Genomic DNA, 21,559 nt, shown 5'->3' on the forward strand with positions numbered 1-21,559 from the left:
TCTATCCACAGAGCATCTCACAAATGGCCAAGGTCATGTAAGGATTTCATTGTATTACTGCAGTGCACCATCTTCTTTGCCAGCCCCTTGCTGCTAGAGACTACATTACCCTGCATCAGCAAATATGACTATATACTGCTATATTTGGTTTTTTAAACATCATTAAAATAGCTCTGTCAGCTCTTAAGATGACTTCATTATTTTGTCAGTAGAGTAAATTCGCTTCCTTTATCCAGTCTAGAGTGCTTTGAGTTAACTGTTGTCTTGTGCTGTTTAGAGATAACTTTAAAATACATTAAGGAACCAAAATGCTCAAGCTGAGTAGAATAATTGCTGCTAGGAGATATACTGGGAGAAATTAGCTTGCTTAATTTATGATGATTATACTTTGGCTGGAGATGAGAAGCATCCCTCTCCTTCACTCAGACACACACGTCTATCCGTGATTATCCTCCACAGAACAGGTGCTCTGACTTGCCCAGAGGAGTAAAACAGATGCGGTCATGAAGGTTGAAACAAAGTCACAGGGACTGCAGTAGGACTGCCTGTTCCTTTGAAAATTTTTTTCAAGTGACTCCACCCTCTCCTTTTTCTTTTTGTTATGATCTCTTGCTCATAACGCATAGGTCTCTGTACCAGCATTTCTAATGGCAAGAGCCACATCTTTTCATCCTGGACCTCCGATAAGGGAATGGATCGCCTTTAGTGGTGGTAGAGCAGGGCTGTTTTGGAGGAGACTATTTTAGTTTAGACCTAGCGTATGGAGAGGGACCTTATGCCTTGAAAAATTAAATGATATAAGTACATTATATTTAGCACAGCAAGTACTGGTGCAACACCAACAGACCCCAGTCATTGGGGGCAGGATCGAACCTGGGACCTCTGGAGCTTAGTGCATGAGCCTCTAGTGCATGAGATAAAAGCCCACTGGCTCTTAGAGTAGACTCATTAATCTGTAAGTGATCTCGGTGCCACAGAACACCACACCCAGGAGGTATGGAGGTTACATACTTCCCCTAGCTGAGGAAGCGCATCCCGAGCTTCAGAGACTTCCCAGTTGATATCCCTGATGAGCCTCCACTTGTAACACCAACAGACCCTGGTTGTTGCTGGGCGGGATTGAATAGGGGACCTCTGAAGTTTAGTGCATGAGCCTCTAGTGCATGAAATAAAAGCCAACTCTCCCTTAGCTAAGGCTATAGAGCAGACTCATTAATCTCTAAATGGTCTTGGTGCCACTAGAGATGACAAAACACCACACTCAGGATGTGTGTGGGTTACACTGGCTCATAGACAGATCCAAGGGATATGAACATTACTGGGCTATGGCACCAGTTTTGTTGCTGAGTTTTATTGTCACCCCAATCCTCCCCCTCACCACACATACTTTTTTAGAGTTTGAAAACTTAATTGCTAATTATTTAAGAAAATAGTTTACTTTTTTTTTTAACCTGCACTTTAAGTTCTTTAGGACAGGGACTGTCTTTTCGATAAATGTTCCTATAGTGCCTAACATAGCAGGGCCCCCATCTTTGGCTGAGCCCCTTAGGCACTGCTAGACTGAAAACAGTAAGTAATAATAATGCGAACTGCATGGGTTCTAGAGACTCAGGGTTTCTTGGGGTTCCAGTTCTGGGGAAGCTCACCATGCTGACTGTCTGAGTCTGAGACCCAAGAACTTTGTGTTTTGCAGAGAATTTCAAAATTTGAGGCTTTTGTTCTGAATTGGAATGAAACGAAGTTTCAGAATATTAGAATCCTCTGTGAAATGGAATTACTGTATCTCTCTCTGTAGAACTCTACCCAGGACCGTTGATTTCTCCAGCACAGACTCTAGTACTTGAGTTAGAGGAACATCATCTTCTACATGACATATACTAGAGAGGGGCATTTACTAGTGGATTACAAACTATTATTTATGTCACTCTTCTTAAGCAGCATTCACCACCACCCAAAACCTCATTTATAAATAGTTTTCTTAAGAAGTACTGTTAAGAACAATCAAAGTGCAATTTGCTACCATATGGAATAATGATGGGTCTGTCAAAATGGATATTCGTTTTTCTCCCTATAATATATTTTCTCTTTTGTTGTTGTTAGCTATTTTATTACGGTAACTATATCCCAGGAGGGCAGACAAGCAGCTCCCCTATGAAATGACAGCAATAATATAGTTGTCAGAAGATTTCAGGAAGAAACCGATGTTCTCGTTATACAACATTTGTAGCATGGTTACAACTTTTAACAAGAAGTCATTAATTTAGCACCACAAAATTACACAGGCCAAATTTGAAAATTTGGCCTCCTAAATAAGTGGCCTGTTTTTTCAGGAATGCTGATCTCCTATTAGTCAACGGGAGTGGCAGTTACTCAATACCTCTGACAAACTGGGCCCTTACTTGGGTGCCTAAGTATGGCAAGTTTGAACATTTTGGCCACGCTACTTTACCGAATGATTAAAAGCTGTCAGGGCTGCAAATGCAAGTTGAATTATTGTAGCTAACTGTGGTATAGGAACATGCACTCACAACTGTACAGAAATGTGAACTCCAAAGCTGGAGAAAAATCATCTTCTCCTCTGGATAGAAGTATCCTCTAATTTACTGTTTAAGTTATTTGAAAATCATTGTGGCAGGTTTGGTTCAAAAGTTTAGATTTGTTATTTAGAAGTGGAGACTCTTATAGCACAGCATACAATATCAGGGAAATAAATCAAAGTAGAACAGGAATACCAAGTCATCCCTTTACTAATTCACCACTTGCCAGTATTTAATATTTTCTCCTAATGTATATCATATTTAATGTGCAGAATGTTATTTACAATATTCATACTCATAAAATATTGCCATATTCTTGAGGGTTGAACATGTCACTACATTTCTAATAATGCTGGTATGCCATAAAAGGTTTCCCAGAGGGGCCAAGTGACTCTGTGCAGTTGCAGCTTTTCTTAGAAAACATTTAAGTGTTCTGATAAACATATTGTGAGGAACTCACTCTGAAACTCCAGGAAATGGCATCCCAAACATCTTTGAATTTATTTTTAAAAGCTAAAAAAAATACAAAAAGAAAAACAGTACAAAGAAGAAGTATTTTCCCCTCACAGACAAATGTGGTTTTGTGGAGAGATGACTAGAGGCCAAGGAAAACAACATATGTATGCCCCTGACCTGACCAGAGGAACACTGGTGCCAATCAATGACAGGGAAAGGGGCTTGATTTCCACTCCAAACTCCTACTGTCCAGTATTCTAGTTGCACTGTCTCTGATCACTAGCTCCTTCCTTATTCAAGGCTGGAAGTGAAACAACCTGCTAAACAACTGATAGCTTCATAGTAGGTGGGGAAGAAGATGATGAACCGCTGAGCAATTCTAGCATTACACGGAATTCATTCTTTAGGCCATGACAACCCTAGAGGGAGAGAATATGGAGGATGGGACACCGAAGTTGAAAGAAGAGAGAAGGGCCAAGGAAAGAGAAAGAAAGGACAAAGGGAAAATGAGAGGAATGTGGAAGGGGTGACCAAGGAAAAAGAACGAGGAGGAATGTCAAGGAGAAAGAAAGGAGTGCAAAGAAATAAGCATGAGAGGTGAAGTTTGGGGACTTTCTTCTTTGCTTTTGTTCTTCTTTTATTAAGAGAGCTTTAACACACTAAAGAAATTGAAAGCACAAATTCCATTATTGCAACTTGAAGTTAAACACAAAACAATCAGGAAATGCAAAATTAAGTGGCCGATTGCACATAGCTGTTTGGTATTTTTGAAGACTATTCCATAAGAACATTAGAATGGCCACACTGGTTCAGACCAATGGTCCATCTAATGCATTATCCTGTCTTCTGACAGTGGCCAGTGTCAGATGCTTTAGAGGGAATGAACAGAACAGGGCAATTATCAAGTGATCTATTCCGTCATCCCATCCTAGCTCCTGGCTTCAGAGGGTTAGGAACACTCACAGCATGGGGTTGCATCCCTGATCATCGGGTCTAATAGCCATTGATGGACCTATCCTCCATGAACTTATCTAATTATTTTTTGAGCCCAGTTATACTTTTGGCCTTCACAACATCCTCTAGCAACAAGTTCCATGGGTTGACTGTGCATTATATGAAGAAGTACTTCCTTTTGTTTGTTTTAAACCTAGCATCTATTAATTTCATTGGGTGACCCCTGGTGTGTATGTGATATGAAGGGGTAAAAAAACGCTCTTACTTGCTTTTTCCCACACCATTCGTGATTTTATAAACCTATCATATCTCCCCTTAGTCATCTTTTTTCTAAGCTGACCTGTCCCAGTCTTTTTAAATCTCTCCTCATATGGAAGTGGTTCCATACCCCAAATTATTTTTGTTGCCCTTCTCTGTACTTTTCTCACATTTTTTTTGAGATGGGGTGATCAGAACTGCATGTGTTGGAATACTAATGATTTATATAGTGGCATTATCATTTTTTTTTATTAGCTATCCCTTTCCTAAGGGTTCCTTACATTCTGTTAGCTTTTTTGACATTGACATTGAGCAGATATTTTCAGAGAACTATCCACAATGAGTCCAAGATCTCTTTATTGAGGGTAACAGCTAATTTGGACTCCCTTGTTTTGTATGTATAGTTTGGATTTATGTTGGCCAGTGTGCATTACTTTGCATTTATCAACTCTGAATTTCATCTGCCCACTCACCCAGTTTTGTAAGAACCCTTTGCATCGCTTTGCAGTCAGCTTGGACTTCACTATCTTACCCAGAAGTCACCTACTACAGCACAGGCCCAACAAAGAAAACAACAGAACGCCACTAGCCATCACCTTCAGCCCCAACTAAAACCTCTCCAACGCATCATCAACGATCTACAACCTATCCTGAAGGATGACCCATCACTCTCACAGATCTTGGGAGACAGGCCAGTCCTGGCTTACAAACAGCCCCCCAACCTGAAGCAAATACTCACCAGCAACCACACACTACACAACAGAACCACTAACCCAGGAACCTATCCTTGCAACAAAGCCCGTTGCCAACTGTGTCCACATATCTATTCAGGGGACACCATCATAAGTCCTAATCACATCAGCCACACTATCAGAGGCTCGTTCACCTGCGCATCTACCAATGTGATATATGCCATAATGTGCCAGCAATGTCCCTCTGCCATGTACATTGGTCAAACTGGACAATCTCTACGTAAAAGAATAAATGGACACAAATCAGACGTCAAGAATTATAACATTCAAAAACCAGGTGGAGAACACTTCAATCTCTCTGGTCACTCTTTTTATGCATCATCTGCAAACTTTGCCACCTCACTGTTTACTCCTTTTCCAAATCATTTATGAACATGTTTCAGAGTAGCAGCCGTGTTAGTCTGTATTTGCAAAAAGAAAAAGTAGTACTTGTGGCACCTTAGAGACTAACAAATTTATTTGAGCATAAGCTTTCGTGAGCTACAGCTCACTTCATTGGATGCATTCGGTGGAAATACAGTGAGGAGATTTATATACACACACAGAGAACATGAAACAATGCGTTTTATCATACACACTATAAGGAGAGTGATCACTTAAGATGAGCTATTACCAGCGGGGGGGAGGGGGTGGGGAGGAGGAAAACCTTTTATGGTGATAATCAAGGTGGGCCATTTCCAGCAGTTAACAAGAACAATTGAGGAACAGTGGGGGGTGGGGTGGGGGGCAGAAATAACATGGGGAAATAGCTTTACTTTGTGTAATGACCCATCCACTCCCAGTCTCTATTCAAGCCTAAGTTAATTGTGTCCAGTTTGCAAATTAATTCCACTTCAGCAGTCTCTCGCTGAAGTGTTTTGTTTTTTTTTGGAAGTTTTTTTGTTGAAGGATAGCCACCCTCAGGTCTGTAATCGAGTGACCGGAGAGATTGAAGTGTTCTCCAACTGGTTTTTGAATGTTCTAATTCTTGACGTCTGATTTGTGTCCATTTATTCTTTTACGTAGAGACTGTCCAGTTTGACCAATGTACATGGCAGAGGGGCATTGCTGGCACATGATGGCATGTGGAGGAGAAGGTATTTGTACTTGGTTTTGTATTTTTAGTATTTGTGTGTGTGTGGAGGGCTTGTAGGGACTTTGTGCTGGGAGAGAAGCTGAGCCCTGATTAGGGGTTGGGGCTTTTCTGCCTAGGGGTCCTATAAAGGTAGCCAGCCAGTCAGGCAGCGGCACAGACAGCTGCAACGGCACAGGAGCTAGCAAACAGAGCTCTAAACAGGGGAGTTTGAGTGGGAGTTCTGTTGGAGGAATTTGTATTGTGGTGCTTGTTTGGGGTTTGTTTTTGCTGGGGGAGAGGGTGGTCTTTTTGGTGTGGCTTGTGTTTCCCAGATTAACAGGACTTAGGTGGGAAGGCGATGACAGATACGGAGGCAGCTGTGGGAGTGACTCCTGTAGTGGAAGACACAATGAGGATGACTGGATGTGGAAGCTGCGGCATGTACATGATCCTGAAGAGGGGGACCTGGTAAGAGTTTTTTCTTCATGAAATGCCGTCTGATAGAGCTGATGATGGAAAAGATCCGAGGTTTGGAGATGCAGGTGGAAAGTCTGGTTGAGTTTAGGAAGGGGTTTGAACAGATGATGGAGCAAAGATATGAGGTATCTGAAGGGAAAAGCTCAGACTTACAGATGGAAGCAGGGCTGGGGAATTTTGAGGGGAGACTGAGTGAGGGAAGTGGTCAGTGGAAGCATGTGACTAAAAGAACCAGGCAGAGGAAAAGACGGGCTAGTGAAGGAGAAAGAGAGAGTAGGAACAGGTTTGAAGAGTTGGAAAATGAAGAAGGGACTCAGCAGGTGAAAGGGCAAAGAAGAAGAGAAGAGAGGCTAGTCCTATAGGAAAAGGGGAAGAGTCAAGGGAGACTATACCAAATATGAGCCCCAGGAGGATACAGGATGGGTTGAAGAGGATTATAAGGGAAAATAGGAATGGAAAGAACTTGCAGCCAGAGGGAACAGGGGAGAGACTGGAGAATAGCACTGTCACCAGGAAAAGACAGGTCTATGTGATTGGGGACTCTTTACTGAGAAGAGCAGACAGTCCTGTAACTAGAGCTGATCCAGAGAATAGAAGGGTGTGCTGTCTTCCAGGTGCGAACATACGGGATGTAGACCTGTGGTTGAAAAGGATCCTAAAGGGAGGGGGAAAGAATCCCCTAATTATCCTTCATGTGGAATCAAATGATACAGATAGATTCTCGCTGGAAAGTATTAAGGGAGACTATGCTAGGCTGGGGAAGACGCTTAAGGAAATCGAGGCTCAGGTGATCTTTAGTGGGATCCTGCCTGTTCCTAGAGAAGGGCAACAAAGGTCTGACAAGATTATGACTGTCAACAGATGGCTTAGGCAGTGGTGCTATAAGAAGGGCTTTGGGATGTATGGCCACTGGGAGGCATTCATGGACAGAGGACAGTTCTTTCGGGATGGACTTCCTCCGAGTAGGGAAGGAAATAGACTTCTAGGATGGAGGCTGGCACAACTGATAAAGAGAGCTTTAAACTAGGAATTTGGGGGAAATGGTTGGGAGATGTCCAGGTAACCTCCACGCCAGATTTTAGCATTGAGAGTGAAAAAGATGAAGTAAGAAAAGATACAGCCATGGGTAGGAGAATGTATATAAGGAGCGAGGGCAGTGTGGATACCAGTCTAATAGGTTATACTGGCTGTAGAATGACTGTACCTAATAGGGTACAAAATGTGAGCGAGGCCAAAAAAAAATTAAGATGTTTGTACACCAATGCGAGGAGCCTAGGTAACAAAATGGAGGAACTAGAGCTACTGGTGCAGGAAGTGAAACCAGATATTATAGGGATAACAGAAACATGGTGGACTAGTAGTCATGACTGGACTACAGGTATTGAAGGGTATGTGCTGTTTAGGAAAGACAGAAACAAAGGTAAAGGTGGTGGAGTAGCATTGTATATCAACGATGAGGTTGAATGTAAAGAAATAAGAAGCAATGCAATGGATAAGACAGAATCCATCTGGGCAAAAATTACATTGGGGAAGATAACTAGTAGAGCCTCTCCTACGATAGTGCTTGGGGTGTGCTATAGACCTCCGGGATCTAATCTGGATATGGATAGAGCCCTTTTTAATGTTTTTAATAAAGTAAATACTAATGGAAACTGCGTGATCATGGGAGACTAACATCCCAGATATAGACTGGAGGACCAGTGCTAGTAATAATAATAGAGCTCAGATTTTCCTAGATGCGATAGCTGATGGATTCCGTCATCAAGTAGTTGCTGAACCGACTAGAGGGGATGCCATTTTAGATTTAATTTTGGTGAGTAGCGAGGACCTCATAGAAGACATGGTGGTAGGGGATAATCTTGGCTCAAGTGATCATGAGCTAATTCAGTTCAAAGGAACGGCAGGATTATCAAAAATAAATCTGCAACTAGAGTTTTTGATTTCAAAAGGGCTGACTTTCAAAAATTAAGGAAATTAGTTAGGGAAGTGGATTGGACTGAAGAATTTATGGATCTAAAGGTAGAGGAGGCCTGGGATTACTTTAAATCAAAGCTGCAGAAGCTATCGGAAGCCTGTATCCCAAGAAAAGGGAAACAATTCATAGGAAGGAGTTGTAGACCAAGCATCTTAGAGAGGTGATTAAGAAGAAGCAGAAAGCATACAGGGAGTGGAAGATGGGAGAGATCAGCAAGGAAAGCTACCTTATTGAGGTCAGAACATGTAGGGATCAAGTGAGACAGGCTAAAAGTCGAGTAGAGCTGGACCTTGCAAAGGGAATTAAAACCAATAGTAAAAGGTTCTACAGTCATATAAATAAGAAGAAAACTAAGAAAGGAGAAGTGGGGCCGCTAAACACTGAGGATGGAGTGGAGGTTAAGGATAATCTAGGCATGGCCCAATATCTAAACAAATACTTTGCCTCAGTCTTTAATAAGGCTAAAGAGGATCTTAGGGATAATGGTAGCATGACAAATGGGAATGAGGATATGGAGTTAGATATTACCATACCTGAGGTAGAAGCGAAACTGAAACAGCTTTATGGGACTAAATCGGGGGGCCCAGATAATCTTCATCCAAGAATATTAAAGGAATTGGCACATGAAATTGAAAGCCCATTAGCAAGAATTTTTAATGAATCTGTAAACTCAGGAGTTGTACCGAATGATTGGAGAATTGCTAATATAGTTCCTATTTTTAAGAAAGGAAAAAAAAGTGATCTGGGTAACTACAGGACAGTTAGTTTGACATCTGTAGTATGCATGGTCCTGGAAAAAATTTTGAAGGAGAAATTAGTTAAGGATATTGAAATCAATGGTAAATGGGACAAAATACAACATGGTTTACAGAAGGTAGATCGTGCCAAACCAACCTAATCTCCTTCTTTGAGAAGACAACAGACTTTTTAGATAAAGGAAAAACGCAGTGGATCTAATTTACCTAGATTTCAGTAAGGCGTTTGATACCGTGCCTCATGGGGAATTATTAGTTAAATTGGAAAAGATGGGGATCAATATGAACATCAAAAGGTGGATAAGGAATTGGTTACAGCAGGTCCTACTGAAAGGTGAACTGTCAGGCTGGAGGGAGGTTACCAGTGGAATTCCTCAGGGATCAGTTTTGGGACCAATCTTATTTAATCTTTTTATTACTGACCTTGGCACAAAAAGTGGGAGTGCACTAATAAAGTTTGCAGATGATACAAAGCTGGGAGATATTGCCAATTCGGAGAAGGACCAGGATATCATACAGGAAGATCTGGATGACCTTGTAAACTGGAGTAATAGTAATAGGATGAAATTTAATAGTGAGAAGTGTAAGGTCATGCATTTAGGGACTAATAACAAGAATTTTAGTTATAAGCTGGGGACACATCAATTAGAAGTAATGGAGGAGGAGAAGGACCTTGGAGTATTGGTTGATCATAGGATGACTATGAGCTGCCAATATGATATTGCTGTGAAAAAAGCTAATGCGGTTTTGGGATGCATCAGGAGAGCTATTTCCAGTAGAGATAAGGAGGTTTTAGTACCATTATATAAGGCACTGGTGAGACTTCACCTGGAATACTGTGTGCAGTTCTCCCATGTTTAAAAAGGATGAATTCAAACTGGAGCAGGTACAGAGAAGGGCTACTAGGATGATCCGAGGAATGGAAAACTTGTCTTATGAAAGGAGACTTAAGGAGCTTGGTTTGTTTAGCCTAACTAAAAGAAGGCTGAGGGGAGATATAGAGATTGCTCTCTATAAATATATCAGAGGGATAAATACAGGAGAGGGAGAGGAATTATTTAAGCTCAGCACCAATGTGGACACAAGAACAAATGGGTATAAACTGGCCACCAGGAAGTTTAGACTTGAAATTAGACGAAGATTTCTAACCATCAGAGGAGTGAAGTTTTGGAATAGCCTTCCAAGGGAAGCAGTGGGGGCAAAAGATCTATCTGGCTTTAAGATTCTACTCGATAAGTTTATGGAGGAGATGGTATGATGGGATAATGGGATTTTGGTAATTAATTGATCTTTAAATATTCAGGGTAAATAGGCCTAATCCCCTGAGATGGGATATTAGATGGATGGGATCTGAGTTACCCAGGCAAGAATTTTCTGTAGTATCTGGCTGGTGAATCTTGCCCATATGCTCAGGGTTTAGCTGATCGCCATATTTGGGGTCGGGAAGGAATTTTCCTTCAGGGCAGACTGGAAGAGGCCCTGGAGGTTTTTCGCCTTCCTCTGTAGCATGGGGCATGGGTCACTTGATGGAGGATTCTCTGCTCCTTGAAGTCTTTATACCACGATTTGAGGACTGTCAATAGCTCAGACATAGGTGAGGTTTTTCGTAGGAGTGGGTGGGTGAGATTCTGTGGCCTGTGTTGTGCAGGAGGTCAGACTAGATGATCAGAATGGTCCCTTCTGACCTTAGCATCTATGAATCTATATATCACATTGGTAGATGCGCAGGTGAACGAGCCTCTGATAGGGCCTAATCACATCAGCCACACTATGATGGTGTTCCCTGAATAGATATGTGGACAGAATTGGCAACAGGCTTTGTTGCAAGGATAGGTTCCTGGGTTAGTGGTTCTGTTGTGTGGTTGCTGTTGAGTATTTGCTTCAGGTTGGGGGGCTGTCTGTAAGCAATGACTGGCCTGTCTCCCAAGATCTGAGAGAGTGATGGGTCATCCTTCAGGATAGGTTGTAGATCCTTGATCATGCATTGAATATGTTGAACAGCACTGGTCCCAGTACAGATACCTGGGGGACCCACTACATCTCTCCACTGTAAAAACTGACCATCTATTTCACCTGCTAAAGATACACCTTAATAAGAAGCATGCCCATTATGGGAAAGTAAATTTTGCAACACAAACCTTAAATTCCTTAAATTCACAACCTTGACATTCCATTAAAATAGGTTTTTGCAAATTCTGTTTGCCTTTAAAAATATTCCGCTTTAAAAAACAACAACAAAATGTATTGCCTATAATGGATAATGATAAGGAAACTTATAATGGCAGGGAAACTCCAGTGTTTGTGTTTTGATAAGATCCATATCAAACAAAAAGTACTGTATTGCAGTACGTAACAGAGCAGGGTAGGAAACTGGTTTCCCATCCGGACAGAATTTTTCAGATTTCAACATATTTTCCCATCCTGAATTGGGACAAAATGTCAAAATCTTGAAAATTTTTGTGAACTAGAACATTTGAAAAAATTCAGCTCAGGTCAATTGAAATGCTTTGTTTCAGTCATTTCAAAATGTTTCATTTTGATTTTGACTTTACATTTTGTTTTACTATAATTAACTTAAATTTCAAATCAAAGTCAACACACTTTTCCTTTTGAAAGTATCGAAACATGATATTTTAATGATATATAAATTTTTCAATAAAATTAAATGGGAAATTTGTCAAAACAGACCTTTTGTCAAAAGTTTTGGTTTTGATGAATTGCAATTTTTGGATGAAAAATTGTTTCACTGAAACAACCAGCTCTACTACATAACAACATGCCATTGTTAAACTTCAGTCATCAAATTATGTCAGGAAATCACTTGTCACAAAGCCTGTTGGTAGCAATTTGCAACAAGCATTCCCCAACTGTAAGAAGGGTGATCAATCTTATTTCTCTTGCAGAGACAAAGGATATATTACCGTAAAAGAGAAGCAATTAAAAAATGTATCAGTCAAAATACTGGAAATGCTGTTTAAATACTCCATTTTGTTTAAAATGTACATGCTTGTAAATCCTTTAAGATTCCAGTGTTCAGTGCAACATATAGATTTTTGATTCAAGTAGATATTTCAATAAAGAGCTGAAGAAAATATTTCATTACTAAATCAATACCAGCATCTGATGGAAGCTATTCACCTTTAGAATAATGTACACTTATTTTTCATAGGCAAGTATCAACATTGTTTACTCAAAAATATAACTGATCCAGTAGATAAAGTTAATGTGCACAAAAACATAATAGAATTATACTACAATTAACAACCATCACATTTCATTGACACAATGGTAAAGTAGATGGGCACAGAACTGCCAATTAAGACCTCCGTTTTCTAGGCCAGATTCCAACCATTGTGCTAAATCAGCACCTTTGCCAGCTGATCCGTTGAACTGGTGACATTGGCTATAAAAATGATTCCCTCATCTATTTCTAGCAAAGTTGAAATAGCTCTTGGAAAAAGACAGAAGATGCAAATTGGGAACTGAAGGAATGGGGGTACATGTTATTTTAAACTAGAAGAGATCACAGGGTTAGAGGACATGTTCAAACCAGTCCCCCAGCCATATAAAGAGGAGAAGTACGGTAATATGGAGAAAAAAATCATTAAAACAGTGATCCACAATTACTTTATATTTAATCAGAGTGTATTGCATATTCACTGTACTTTGCACTGTAAAGGAAATTAATTTTTTTCTGATTTGTGCAGATCCAGAAATCCCATTCTTCATGATTTTTAAAAGGGTTCGAACGGACATAGGGTTAGTGACAATAAGGATTCACCAAGTCATTCTTTGGGCTTCTTTGCAATATTCTGTTACTGTTATTAAATACTAATGTCACATTTGGAAACACCTGCTGTTTTCTACATTTCTTCATTGGTCTCAATTACAATATAATAAAGAACTCTGGACTTAATTAGGCAAAGCACAGATACATAGGCTTACATCTCACTGAAATCAATTGGACTCATGAAGTCAATGGGATTTAAGCATATGTTTAAGTGCCATGCTGAATGAGGACCTCTATGCACACAGATGCATATACAAACCTTTATTTTAGCTTCTCCCAGTCACACTGAGTGAGCTTGTATTTCTAGGTATTTCCACAAGTGTAATGATTATTGCCATGAACTTGGGTGCCTCAGATCATTAAAATTAATTACAAAAGAAATAATTTCCTATGTACTAATCAAATAAATTGGTATCATTAATATTTAATGGCCACATCAGTCTGCCAGTGATCTCTCAATGTCCCATAAATGATTTGCCAAAGTCCTAGCTAAATAAATACACTTTAAAATAGTTACAAGAAAGAGGCCAGATTCTGGCATACTGTCAAATTCCACATCACTAACACCGACTCTCTAGAAATATATATTTTATTTTATCTTATTATTTCAGAACCCACTTTACAAGCTGTAAATCCAAAGTAGCAGAATTTGCAACTTCCTTATGGCCTAACGGTGGCTAAATAAATATATATATACACACACCATGTTCATGGACAATAGTACAAAACTGTCCAAAACAACAGCATTGAAAAAAATACAGAACCCGAGTCTAGTATAAACATCAAAGAGTCCCACAGATGTTCCATCACGATGTATATTCTTTTAACATGTCTACCTTGTTTCTCAAGAAACTTTCAATAGGGTATAACTTGTAAGTAGCAGAATGTCTTTCAGAAGACTATGGACTTACCTGCTTTTTCTTTGCTCAGCTTCTGAGACAACACCTGTAAGAAATAATTCTTTTTTTAGTTTAACATTTTCCCAAAAGGCTCAGGATATAATTTTATGACAAAAGAAAGAACGGACTTAAATTTGGAAACATCACCATCTTGTTTGGGTCAGTACAACCTTTAACTTTAATTTAAAGGCCCTGGGGACAAGATAAGCTTAATTTTCACCCAATTTATGTAAAACCAAAAGATTGAACTGATCCTTCTGGATACCAGGAAGATTCCAGATGAGAACCTCACAGAATCTGCAATTTGCTTGAGATGCAGCCATTCCCATGTCTTAGAATCATAAAATATCAGGGTTGGAAGGGACCTCAGGAGGTCATCTAGTCCAACCCCCTGCTCAAAACAGGACCAATCCCCAACTAAATCATCCCAGCCAGGGCTTTGTCAAGCTAGTGTGCATTTTTTGGTCCTGCTACAAGATAATCATCTGCACCTCTCTCAGAAGCACTAAACTGCTACATTGCCTCATCCATTAAATGCTGCCTCTCCAGCCTTGATGAGGATCACTCCATACAAACTTAACTTAAAAAAAAAGTATCCTCAGCTCTTAATTTATATGCACGTTTTACTGAAACGTCAGAAAGCTCCTCCCTCAAATACAAAATGTAATTAAATTTTCTACTTTCATACTAGGAAAAAAACCCACTCTTTCTAGGTGAAGCAGCATGGAGTTGTTTTCCCAACCTAGGAAATACTGCAAGACAATTTTACTTTGTAAAAGCCCCGTTATGATCACAGTTTAGGTTTTGTCTAGCAAAAGTGGTCAAGGCTAGGTTGGGTTTAGCTTAGCATGAGTGTGAGATTTAACAACATTTAGTTAATGTGTATTAGCTAACTCTGACCTAACCCCAACCACTTTTAAACAACATGGACAGAGTTGGGTTCTAAATAACCATGTTTACTAACTACATACAAACATACACGGCCTAGTTACATATATACCTGGATACTCTGTTAGGTCCTGGGGGCTTCTGCAACAGAAGACAAGGATGCCCTCTAGAGGGCTCAAACTATTTAAAGGGATACTACCCAATTCCTAGGCAGTACAGGCGGAAGAACTAGCTGGCTGTAAACTCAATCCAGTGATTTAGGTGATGGTGCTCAATTGGAGACAGCAACTGGAAGCAATGTTGGAGATATCATCACTGGTTAGATCCCCAAAAGCTGTTAGAGGAGGAGATACAAGCAGCGGCCAGAACTCTTTTCCACTTACATTTGGTTAGAAGATTGCAACCTCTTTTTCTGGAGCTGAAACTCATTTCCATTATCTAGGATTTTGTCATCTCAGGATCAGACTATAGCAATGGAACAAAAGCTTGAGTCTGTGCAGAAGCGGAAGGTGGTACACGGTGTGGCCGCCTGCTTTTGGTGCAGTGTGTCTCACTGGGAGCACATTACACCAGTGCTTCATGATCTGAAATGAGCTTCTAGATTAAATCCGTCAGCCTATAAAACCTCTACATGGCCTTAGACTTGCCTGCTTGACAGAGCACTGCTCTCCCTGAGCAATACTCTCACACATACAATCAGCAGAGGTGCTCAAGCTAGAGACCTCCTCAGTTTGAAAGGGTCAGTACTGGTGGTATTCTCCATAAAGAGCCCTCACCTTTGTAGTTCTCGCTTACCTCTGGCAAGGTCTTATTTAGGGCAAGGTCTATCTATGTTTCAAAGCTGTTGCAGAAAGTTGAGATGTATTTGGGACTGAGGTCAACTATCTAATACCTGGTTAACTTTGTTGTTTAAGTTGGGGATAAACTGCTAGATTTTATTTGTTTAGTTTAGTTTGTGCTTTTAAATTAGTCAGAGCACCTAAGTCCAGGAATAAGTACTTTCTCAGAGTGTATAAATCAAAACAAACAACACAGTCCTGCCTTCATCCTCAGTTTAAGTGTTCTAGCATAGCCCTAGGAGCACCAGTTATTTTCCAGTCAAAGTCAGGCTACAACAACTTCCAATGTCTTTTTAGAAGAGCATACAACAAAAGATGCAAATTGTAATTGGAGCAAATCCAGATGGCAACAGAAGTCTTCCAGATTAAAAGTGATTTATGGAAATAGTAATAGTAAGGCACTATATATCTGACTGTCGAACAAAATACATTTGTTGGAGCACTAGCATCCCACCTGAACTGCATGGCAATATCCAATCAAATCCACAGAAACCATGGACTAGATTAGTGCAAGTTTCCAGCAGCTGCCATTCTCAATAATGAAGAAAATTCACTAACAACTTCAGCTTTTGCAAATGGAAGTGTTAAATAGAATCCAAAGACAAATATCTTGCATTGATAAAACCATTTACCTGATCCATAAAAACCAGAATACAGAAACCAAGAGTTTACAGATAGACATTGGCCTCAGTCTTCCTCTCATACCACTTTTACACCAGTGACCTCAAATGGATTCACTACTAATTCATCTCTGTGAGAAGAGATTCAGACCCACTTTGTTTTATAATCACAGGACATTGATAAAGTCTGGTTTATGGAATCTGAGAAATGTATGATCAAGGGTGGGACCCTGAGTTCATTTGGGGCCACTGTGGAATTAAGTTAAAAACTCAGAGTTCTTGGTCTTCCAGTTCCTACAAAAGAAAAGGATGTGTAATATGGGAAACTTGAGTGGGAAGTCATTCTCTAGCTCTGTTTTAAAGCACTTGGCATGTGTGTGTCTGTTATCTCTCTGTTCTCAGAACAGCCAACAATTTAGTAGACAGCTCCTCACCTGGTGGGTCTCCGATCTGAGAACATTGATCCCTGCTCCACTGGCAGCTATATCTACTAGCAGAGATCACACTAGACACAGCTCACTCTGGGCAAAGTCCTGGCTGCCAGGCCTTTCCCAGACCATGCTAAGCAGGAGAGGGAAAAAGTCTTGGTTTAGCAAGATACTTTAAAACAGGCATAACTTTAAGCACGTGATTGGTCCCATTGAAGCCACCTTTCTGAATCAGGGAAAGAATATTTGGGGTATGTGGCAAAAGAGAGCACGAGAAATGAAGATTCAAGGTGTGTGGGCAGGAAAAGAAAAGGAGATGTGTAGATGCACCCCCAACCCCCAAGAATAATCCAAAATTCTAAAGATATCCCTGAAAGCAATTTCACATATCAGTTATGCAAACAAACAGTTACAATTATGTGGAAATGGGGATAGGAGGCAAACACCAGTAATATAAATCCAGCAATGAAAACAGATCAACATGCTCAAAAGATTTTTTCCCCAAATATACATTATTTCTGACATGAATAAATAGTGTGGGTATGAAACCCACATGGTACAACTGGATTAGATGATTTAATAATGTAAAATTTTGTCCTAGTAAGCTTCTCGTCACATAAAAGCTTTTTCTGACAATGAAAATGACTACGAAATGGGAACTCTAATGGACTCAGGATTATTGTAATCTGCAACAGCACAATGATTCTGCAATGCTAGCCAGTCCTGTAACTTCATCTGCCACTTTCACAAAAATAAAATGACAGTTGTGTCCAAGAATTTTACTTCCCTCTTCCCCCATCAAATTTCATTAGTTATTAGCCATTTTAAAATCAAATTATAAACATTTCAAATCTGACAGTGGTATTTGAGAACATCTGTTAAACTCCAGTCACTGATTCCAAGCAAATCACGCCATGAAAAGACGAAAAATAATTAGGTTATTTGTACAACATGAAAGTGATTCTTTCGACATTTAATAAAAAGCCAAGAAGTTCATTCAACACAGATAGGGACTATATCATTGTTATCTAATAACCCTGTCATTTTGACAGGCCCACTTGACATCCGATGCTAATAAAAACAGGGTTTTCTATTCTATGGAAAAAAAATTGCTGCACAGTTCTGAAGCATAACGTTGTCTGAAGATGGCATATAATATTAGTTGGATGACTTTTCTTGTTATAGTTATGGAAGGACATCACGTAACTTTGCTTGGAATAGACTGGAAATCATGCTTGTTGTTAATATTATTGATTAAATAGTCTGCTAGACATTAATTTAAAACTATACATATATACATATACACCCTGTTCTAAAGGAGCAATCTAGAAATTCACATACAAAATGCTCAAATAAATTTGTTAGTCTCTAAGGTGCCACAAGTACTCCTTTTCTTTTTGCACATACAAAACTGAGTCACCAGATCAGCATTTTTGCTAGACATTTTTACAAGATTGATAGAAGAAAAAGAAAACTCAACAGATATCTGGACTATATAGTTGTGCAAAATAAGGGACTTTTGCCCAGATCCTCAAACTCCTAAATACCTTGATCTGTGCCTTACTATCTTCTGACACTTATAAGACAGGTCAGTAACTCATGATTCCATCCTGCCCTCCAATGAGTGGTATAAACAGCATCAGGCAATTTTTCAATGCACATGCTGATCTGCACCACACAGAGAGTTGAAGCTACTAATGGAGGGTAGAAACAAGCCCTAAGTAATAAGGAACAGTGTGTAACACATTACTGTACTCAAGATTTTTCTCAAAATAAAGTTTTTAAATAACGTGGCATTAAGAACATATTCTCCACTCATCAGGGAAACCATCTAGAAGGTAACGCTATGATAGGACCAAATCCTGGTCCCCTTCCTTCTGAGGATAATTGACTTCAGTGGGACTATTTATGGCAGGACTGGGCCCATGGTGTCCCTAGACCAGCCTCAGAGAAAATAGATCATGAACTACATGACCTTCATTATAACCACCACTGGTTCCTAAATAAACCCATCACCTAAACATAATCCATGGAGTTCATGTAAATTTCCAGCTGTAGGCCAAACCAAGTGCTGTTCACTGCAGATTCTGTTGCATGGTCCCATGTTTAACAAAAACCCTGAACAAGCACTAAAAATGTTTTCTCCATATCAGCTTATGACACAGCTGTCACAGTGGCAGATGGTTACCTTAGGACCGTAGACATAAGCACCTAGCACACTGTTGATACTGTACAAATAATAAAAATCATTAATACTACTCTGGCTGCTGTGGAAAAGTCACATGACCTGAATTTCTAGCTGTCTAAAAGTAAAAATCTAGATGGATCAGTACACTTGAGTTCAATGGGTATACTCACTAGAGAAAGACATGTAGGATTTGATCCATTGTCATAGGTGACTATAAAAAGAATTTAAAAAACCCCGCTATTGACATCTTTAATGGATGATCCTAAAGGCACTTTTATTACTTTAGAAAAGAACTAATTGAGATGTGTGCTTCTGTCCGCATGGATCAAATCTACATTCCGCAATGTTGTCAAAACAGAAACCTTTCATAAATATATTCAATTTTGTATAAGCATTAAAGTGACAGTGTTTTAATGGAAGTCACAAACATTTTAAAAACTCCACCACTTCATATTGCTTCCCCTATACTCATGAAAAGTTTCAGGTAGCGGTCAGAGTAAGAATGTACATAAATGGAAGTGGGTTTCTCTTTTGGTGTCTTGGCAAAGGGTTCAATTTAAAGACCATAAATTATTTCTTATTATAGTGGCAAAGTGACACAAATTGCATTGCCCTTCCTGGTTTCTGTCTCACATAATCCATATATCTGCAGCGTGCAGAATTTTTTACATTGTGCAACAACAGAAAATAGAATTGAAGTTAATATTTTAGGCTGGGATTTTAAAATGAGCCTAAGGGAGTTAAACGTCCAACTCCCATTGAAATTCAAAGTTCATTGAAACTCCCTGGACATTTCAAAGTTCAGCTCTAAAAAAATCCAGAAAATTGTAAATTTGCCTGCAAGTACAAAAGTAGAGTTAGTCACTGTATGCAATTTCAAAGGCTTCAGGGTAATTTCATCATTAAATAATGTATTAAAATAATTTGTTCCTTATTAATAAGTGTCTAAATAAAATATTATACTAGAGAAAACTGTAATTGGTAAGGTGAAGGACAAATCCTAAAAATAAATCCTTGTACTAAATTACCCTTGTCTCTTAAAACCTGAACATAGCCTCCATTGTTATTACCTTTTTTCCCCACTACAGATGTTTTCTTCAAGTTCTTCCCCTTAGATTTTCTCCAAGTCCAGATCAACTGTCAGAGAAGACCAGATTTGTATGGTTTTTTATCCTCTACCTACTACTACTTTGTATATCTTCTGATCCACTAAGTCATACAGATATATAATAGAAGGTTTTTAATAAGCCATGTACTGGGGACAGTTGGCCAGCTAGTGTATTCATTGTTGACACGAGGCAGAGACATGGGAGCTAAGGCAACATTTAGTGCTGGTGTAGTGTTTGAAGTTTTGATCAAATAGAAATGTAGCTGAAAAGGACTTCAGAGTGACAATTTTTAAATAACCTGTTAGAGGGGAAAAAAAGGTTTGCAATAATTGAAGCAGAGTAACAATAAAGTCTAAATAAAAAACAACAACAAGGAGTCCGGTGGCAACTTAAAGACTAACAGATTTATTTGGGCATAAGGTTTCATGGGTAAAAAATCCACTTCTTCAGATGCATGGAGTGAAAATTACAGATGCAAGCATTATTATACTGACACATGAAGAGAAGTGGAGAACCAGTGTTGACAGGGCCAATTCAATCAGGGTGGATGTAGTCCACTCCCAGTAATTGATGAGGAGGTGTCAATTCCAGGAGAGGGAAAGTTGCTTTTGTAGTGAGCCAACCACTCCCAGTCCCTATTCAAGCCCAAACTAATGATGTTAAATTTGCAAAATAATTTTAGTTCTGAAGTTGCTCTTTGAAGTCTGTTTCTGAAGGTTTTTTGTTCAAGTATGGCTACTTTTAAATCTGTTATAGAATGTCCAGGAAGATTGAAGTGTTCTCCCACTGGCTTTTGTATGTTACCATTCCTGATGTCCATTTTGTGTCCATTTATTCTTTTATGTAGAGACTGTCCGATTTGGCCAATGTACTTGGCAGAGGGGCATTGCTGGTACATGATGGCATCTAACACATTAGTAGATGTGCAGGTGAATGAGTCCCCGATGGTGTGACTGATGTGGTTGGGTTCTCCGATGGTGTTGCTAGAGTAGATATGGGGACAGAGTAGGCAATGAGGTTTGTTACAGGGATTGGTTCCTGGGTTAGTGTTTCTGTGGTGTGTAAGTTGCTGGTGAGTATTTGCTTCAGGTTGGGAGGGCTATCTGTAAGCGAGGACTGGCTTGCCTCCCAAGGTCTGTGAGAGTGAGGGATCATTATCCAGGATAGGTTGTACATCGCTGATGATGTGCGGGAGAGGTTTTAGCTGGGGGCTGTATGTGATGGCCAGTGGTGTTCTGTTATTTTCCTTGTTGGGCCTGTCCTGTAGTAGATGACTTCTGGGTACCCATCCCGCTCTGTCATTCTGTTTCCTCACTTCCCCAAGTGGGTATTGTAGTTTTAAGAATGCTTGATAAAGATCTTGTAGGTGTTTGTCTGAGGGATTGGAGCAAATTCTGTTGTATCTTAATAAAGTCTACAATGATGAAAACCATTTTAACAATATTAAAACTTCCATCAAAAGAAAACAAAGTGAATATAGTTTATACTAGAAGAGCAGCCATTTTAGTAAGTTATCATTTATCACGTTTAAACATCAAAAAGTTCTCCGATTAATTTACAGAATAGAATTATGCAGATTT

At 39.5% G+C, this 21,559-nt stretch overlaps 1 protein-coding gene across 5 annotated transcripts in view; it reads right to left on the reverse strand.

Annotated features, from left to right (window-relative positions):
* Nucleotides 1-21,559, reverse strand: part of STARD13 (StAR related lipid transfer domain containing 13) — a 493,680-nt gene that overhangs the window by 260,821 nt on the left and 211,300 nt on the right. For all 5 annotated transcript variants that reach the window (XM_043504394.1, XM_038387627.2, XM_038387628.2 and 2 more), the window contains one exon: nt 13,920-13,953. In XM_043504394.1, the coding sequence (XP_043360329.1) occupies nt 13,920-13,953 (34 nt within the window). The remainder of the gene's footprint in view (nt 1-13,919; nt 13,954-21,559) is intronic.

The sequence above is a fragment of the Dermochelys coriacea genome, chromosome 1, assembly GCF_009764565.3.
Source record: "Dermochelys coriacea isolate rDerCor1 chromosome 1, rDerCor1.pri.v4, whole genome shotgun sequence".
Classification (NCBI taxonomy): domain Eukaryota; kingdom Metazoa; phylum Chordata; order Testudines; family Dermochelyidae; genus Dermochelys; species Dermochelys coriacea.